Below are 6554 nucleotides of genomic sequence, written 5' to 3' on the forward strand. Positions count from 1 at the left end.
TCCTCCCCACACAGAACCAACCCACAGTTCCAGCAGACCAGAGTCTTCTGTCCTAAAGCCCAACCTAAAATCAAGGACACACGAAGCAGGGGAAAGGGCAAACAACATGCAGGATTCAGAAGAGCAAACAGTTCTGTAGGCCCAATCCTTACAGAGAGTGGAAGACAAAGAAGAAACAGCTCACATGGCAGAGCTGGTCACAGGACAAGTGGCCCCAAAAAAGGAAGTCAATGATCCTCTTACATCTCCTAAAAGAACTTAATGTCCAAAAACACAGCATGCCACCTGATTTTCTTAAACCACACCTCCTCACCTACTGTTCTGGCTGGTTTTGTGTCAGCTTGACACCAGCTAGAGTCATCAGAGAGGAGGAAGCCTCAGTTGAGGAAATGTCTCCATGGGATCCAACTGTAAGGCATTTTCTCAACTAGAAATCAAGGGAGGGAGGCCCCAGCCCATGGTGGTTGCCATCCCTGGGCTGGTGGTCCTGGGTTCTATAAGAAAACAGGCTGAACAAGCCATGTGAAGTGAGCCAGGAAACAGCACCCCTCCATGGCCTCTGCATCAGCTCCTGCCTTCAGGTTCCTGCCCTTTTGAGTTCCTGTCCTAACTTCCTTCAGTGGTGAAGTATAAGCCAAATGAACCCTTTCCTCCGCAACCTGCTTTATGGTCATGGTGTTTTGTTACAGCAGTAAAAATCCTAACTAAGACGCCTACCCTCCAATCCTCTACCTGTAGACTAATGCCTGTAAAGCTTCAGGACCTAAATTAGGGTAGACCAGAATCCTCATGGACCAGACCAGGATGCAGGAAGGATCTAGAAGTCCAGGTCATTTACTGCAGTGCCCTACCCCACTGGGCACCACCTACTGTGGCCACAGAAAACCACTGACACATTACAAGAATCCAAAGGCACTTCCAAATGATTTGGGTACTAAAATCTAAATTCTCAGGTAATCATAAAACTATGCCCTTGATACCTAAGTAACCAAGAATCACAAGCAAGACTGGATTTTTTTGAAAGAGAATCAAGTGTCCCCACCTGACCCTCTGCTGAGGGAACACCATTCCCTCGCCCTTACGGTCCTACACGGGTCTGACGACTCTCTTTTATTGCCCTCAAAGCCAACAGTGAGTCATGAGGCAGATCACTTGAATAGTGGCTGCCAGCCACACCAGATGTCAACCCAGTCCTGAAACAGGGTGGGAGCCTTGTATCAGCAGCTCTCAGAGCTGTCTAGATAATTCCAACTCCTGGGAGCCACTGCCCAAGAACATTCTAAAAAGTGAAGGAGTTCAAGTGAACTGGCATCAGCTGGGACTTCATATCTTCTTCTGGTAGAAGGCAGAATCGAGGACAGGAACAGTAAGACCTTACACTTCACAAATCTCAAGGTCCACCCATCCCTACTGATTTCAAAAATGCTAAAAGGGCAAACATAAAAGGCATCATAGGAACCTGCTCTCTTTTTGTTTGGTTTTTTTTTTTTTTTTTTTTTTTTTTTTTTTTCGGAGCTGGGGACCGAACCCAGGGCCTTGTGCTTCCTAGGCAAGCGTTCTACCACTGAGCTAAATCCCCAACCCCAGGAACCTGCTCTCTTAAAATATGTCCTGGCATCCTAACAACAGCTTACTTTATGCAGGATGTGGTGACTAGTGGCTATAATCACAGAACTGGGAGACTGGGAGAGAGAGGGCTATCAGCTCAAGGTCATCCTAATCTGCATAGAGTTCAAGGTCAACCTTGGCTACCAGAGACCAGGTTTCCAACAATTTCCGGCCTAGCACAAAGATCAGTCTGCTTTATCACTGTCCTACCAGCAAGCTAGCAGGGGTTCTGCAGATCCACTAGCACAGTTAAAATCCAGGCTGACTCTCTTATGAGCTGAAAAACTGAAGGATTCACAGACCTAAGATTTCTTTTTCTCCAACTGTACAATGAAGACAAAAAGCACAAAGCACTGAGTGCTTCGTGTTGTGACAATCATGCTACTACTTGTAGAGCACTCAGCAAGGTACCTGGCACGCAGGAAGCACTCTGCAAACAATCCTTAATTAACAGTCTGATTTTCGGGGAGGAGCCTGACTTCTCCTAAGTCCTCACTCACACCTTCAGTTCTAAATCTGCCATTCCAATCCCACCAGGCTGGCTCCCAGGTGTGTTCTTGCCGCATGCTCTGCTGGACAGGACAAGAACACACTCTGAGGCCAGCATTGGAATGTCAGATTTAGAACTTCCTAATTAGTAGGCTATCTTACATCTCTCGCTGCCCAGTTTAGGGTTTCTTAGTCTTCATCTATCGCAGGGATGGCAGTCCTAATATCGAACTCAAAAGACAGACTCATTAACTGAATTAAAACCGAAAGGCATTTGGGAATGGAATTTGATATCTAGCAACCACTCCTTATTGTTAGCCATTATTTTTTAAGCACTTGCTATTTCCCAATGTGGCATGTGTTCTCATTATCCAGCTTCTGGTTTGCTGTGTGTGTGTGTGTGTGTGTGTGTGTGTGTGTGTGTGTGTGTGTGTGTGTCTTTCCACACTTCTGAGAAGTGTTCCTTCAGATTAGTAGAAACGGGCTCCTACTCTGGGGTCTCTAGTCTTTTTAGGTTTAGTTGTTTTGAGGCCAAGGTCCAGTCGGCGTTAACATTCTATCACTTGCAACAAGTAGACAGATCCCAGCGTTCAATTCCAGTGGCATGAACTGCCATAGCAACAACACACCCAAAGACAGGGGAAACATCAGAAGTATAAACTCTGGTCCTCCAGAGAGTACTTTGTTTTTTAATTGCTGCTTGCATTTTATCACCAAATTCCTTTCTTTAATTCCAGGCCAATTCGAACCCAGCAATGTAGTGAATGTCTGGATTTACACATGAGCATCTCTGAGTCTTAGGGCTAACCTTAAAGTGAGCATTCTCTTAAGTTTTCAGTTTCAAGTAGTTTAATTTGATCGTTCTTAATGCATAAAGTTAACCAGTGCCAAAGATGCTTCTGAGAGAATCTCAAACATGCTAATTCAGATCCTTACTTCATGGAGAAAAAAAACCAAGTTACTCTTTTACTACTAGGCAGTGATTTGATGGGAAAGCCAAAATAGAAAGATACATAAGAAATAAATTATTGCATTTGAGTCACTACAAAGACCCAGGAATTAGGGTGAGATTAGGAAATAGCCGTGGCTACAATCTCCCATTAAACATTAGTTTACTATAGCAAAATAATAGGAAACATGGAATTCTCTCCTAACTGTTGGGTTCCCAAGCTCATGGGCCAGTTGTGCAATACTCCACTAGAGTGGGCTTTTCTCTTTCACAAATCCTTGATAGGTAGGTCCATTCTACCCCTAGCTGAGATTTTTCCAGTCTGTCGATAACTGCCAACATGGCTTACTACACTCCCAAGAAAATGCAAGAGGCTCAGACTTTAATTAGCAACTTGACAGAATTAATAGAACTAATTAGAAGCTGGAAGAAGCAAGTGCAACTCAATGGGAGACATTCATTCTTAGACTAGGAAAGATGAACCACAGCACCATCTTCGCCTGGGACCTTCTAAGCGTACACTGACTATAGATAGTGTCCTTGATCTCTAATAAGAGACACTACGAGAAATGATCTTATGGAATCCACAGACGTGGATTTGTGGTCCTCGGTGGTTCAGATACATCATAAGAAAGTGGTATGGTCATATATGTCTTTAATCTCTGCCCTTGGGAAGAAGACGCAATGGGATCTCCATGAGTTCAAGACTACTCTGATATACATAGCAAACTTCAGATCAGTCAGGGCTACATAGTGAGACTCAGGTTTAAAAAGAAAGAAAGAAAGAAAGAAAGAAAGAAAGAAAGAAAGAAAGAAAGAAAGAAAGAAAGAAAGAAAGAAAAGAAAAGAAAAGAAAAGAAAAGAATAAAGACACAGAGAGGGGTTGGGGATTTAGCTCAGTGGTAGAGCGCTTGCCTAGCAAGCACAAGGCCCTGGGTTCAGTCCCCAGCTCCAAAAAAAAAAAAAGAATTCAAAGACACAGAGAGTGACTCATAGTGAACTCTCTCCAAACTGATCGATGTCTTTGCTTTCCATCCAATTCATCTTACTTTCTCCTTGTTTGTTTGTTTGTTTGTTTGTTGTTGTTGAAGACAGGGTTTCTTAGTTTAGCAGCTCTTGTCTGTCCTAGAATTCCCTTTATAGATCAGGTTGGCCTCTGCGTCCAATGCTCTGGGATTAAACCTGCCTGCCACAATGCCCAGGTTCACCTTATCTTCCCTTTATGCTGACTTTCTCATCCACTTACAGTTGATTTTGTCATGTCCTATTGGAAGGTAATTGTAAGTCTATAAATGTCAGCCATCAGAACTGAAGAGAGGCGACTGTCAGTGAATAAACAACAAAGAGTACAGGTTTCCAAAGAGTAAAGGTTAAAGGAATGTTTCAGTTTCCTTGGCCCTGGTGATTTGGATAAAAACCAACTGTCCCTAATGGGATGTATCTCAATTGGAAAAAGGCAACTAAAAAGTTGAGAATGCTTGCTTACTTGTTACTTTGTATCTGTCAAGTCTTTCACTCTGTTTCTAGGCATAGGTCTCAATTTAGTGCCCACCATTACTTTATCTCCAAATAAAGTAACGTAAATAAAGTAACCAAACTCCTCAGCAGGTAAATGATGAATGGGTCTTTATTCCAGAGAACTAATTTATACCAATCCCTGTTTCCTAATACCAGGCAAAGTTAATGCAAAGAAAAATACTATTGGCTTGAAAGAGCTAAAGAAGCTTCAGAGAAAAATGCAAGTGTTGATCCACAGACACAGACTCAAATACACCCAGTTCTCATCCTGAGGGTGACACTCCAAGTAGTTACAGAGAAAGGCCACTTCAGGCACCCAGTCTAGGAACAAGAAAACAGCGGATTTGGGGAGCCTGGAGAGACTCTAGTCACAGAACAGTATTTAAATATATTTGTCTGCGTACAATTTCCATTGCAAATGTGATTAGTTTGCCTGAATAAATAAGAAATGATGTGTTGGCCATGTTTTCCTCTCCAGGGTTATCACAGAGTTTTGATTAAGGACAAATGTTGGAAATGTTGGGTATATTTAAGTTCACTGCACTTAAAATGATCTAAGAAGTTGTATAGGCTTGATTAAAGGGCTGCCTTCGTGAACTTAAAATTAAAAGCAATAAATTCCAATGACTCGAGTGATTGGGACTGAATATGGTATTCTGCCAGCAAAGTTGAAATGCAGTCCAGAGAGGCTGAAATGGTGTGCAGGTTTGATGCACCGGTGAAAGAGGAAAGGTCAACCTGTCAGAGCTGCCTTCTCCCTGGGTTCGTGAACGATTCACATTACACAGAATTCCTTTTAAGTAGAACTTCACAGGAGAGACAAGCTCCCAGGACAATCTGTTTTGTCATTTTCAAAAAGAAGCCTCTCTGAGGCTCGGAGGCTGGCTTGTAAAGTGTTGTCAGATGGAGAGAGGGAAGGTAAGGATAGGAGAGGGGAGATGGGGGTGGGGAAGGGTCCAGGGCTAGCTATGCACAGGCGCAGGCCAAGTTTCCCAGTTTCCAAAACGGAAGTCAAGGTGACTTCCCTACCAACCGGAGGGCGGAACCCTTGAAACGTAATAGGATCAGGCTTCAGCCCCAGTTGGGGCCCCTGGAAGGAGAAACCCAGGTCAACAACAGTCGGGTCAGAAGCAGGAGAACCCCGAAGTAGCAAAAGGGTTTGTGTGTCTCTGGGCTCTAACCGGTCCCAGGCTACCTGGCCCCATTCGCGCGCTCCTTCTTGCTGGCAAGGGCTCAGTCCCGCGAGACACCGCTCCGGACCGGGCCAAGTGGGAGTGCCCTGCTAGCAAAGTTTCCGTAGCAAGATCCGGCCGCGGTACCCACGCGGCCACAAGTGCAGTCCCCTGTGCCCTCCACCCCGCAGCTGCAAGGTGGAACCCCACATCTACTACACCGGCTGGACCCCTCTGGGCTCCAGATTCGCCCCGGCCCGCCGTTCTTACCTTGGCGGCCGCCATGCTTCGGCCGGGGTACAGGCAGCTTTGAGACCTGCTGTCTGGTTGGATTGCACTAGGGACCCCGGCGACTCACTTCCCGTCCAGGCAGAGGTGGGGGCGGTGATTCTGCCCGGCAGCATGCGCGCCTGGCCTGCCTCCCCACGCCCTCCTGGCGCGGGTCATGCGGGAGCCGTCAGCCCATTGGCTGGGCCAGGGCAGGGCCTCCCGGGCGCGCGTGATCTGAAGGCCTCTGCCCTGTAGCCAGGGAGGGCCTCAGTATGGGAACTACTGAGGGACCAGGACATGTGACACAAACTGTGCTGTCCAGCTTTAGTAGCCATTGTTGTGGATACCCCGGGCCCAGGGAGAAATGCAAGCCACTGTACAGAAGACTGGTGACCTGCTGAGGAAAGCTGCTTCTGGGGCCAAGGGCTGGCTAGGCCTGTGCCCATGAGATAGCCAAGTTAGAGTGGTTAACACACAACACCTGAAAGTTAACACACATACTCTCACACATGCATACCTAGTTGGAAAAGGTTCTTGCCAGGTTCACC

At 45.9% G+C, this 6554-nt stretch overlaps 1 protein-coding gene across 4 annotated transcripts in view; it reads right to left on the reverse strand.

Moving 5' to 3' along the window:
* Slc25a13 (solute carrier family 25 member 13) overlaps window positions 1–6171 on the reverse strand; it is a 182683-nt gene extending 176512 nt beyond the window's left edge. For 2 of the 4 annotated variants that reach the window (XR_005503443.2, XR_005503442.2), the window contains exon 1: window positions 6007–6171. Coding sequence is in view for 2 of the 4 variants with exons in the window: in NM_001419627.1 (NP_001406556.1) it covers window positions 6007–6021 (15 nt within the window). In the remaining 2 variants the exon portion in view is untranslated. The remainder of the gene's footprint in view (window positions 1–6006) is intronic. The other 2 variants (NM_001419627.1, NM_001419624.1) reach the window with 1 other exon arrangement.
* Between the last annotated feature and the right edge of the window lie 383 nt (window positions 6172–6554).

The sequence above is a fragment of the Rattus norvegicus genome, chromosome 4, assembly GCF_036323735.1.
Source record: "Rattus norvegicus strain BN/NHsdMcwi chromosome 4, GRCr8, whole genome shotgun sequence".
In the NCBI taxonomy this organism is placed as follows: domain Eukaryota; kingdom Metazoa; phylum Chordata; class Mammalia; order Rodentia; family Muridae; genus Rattus; species Rattus norvegicus.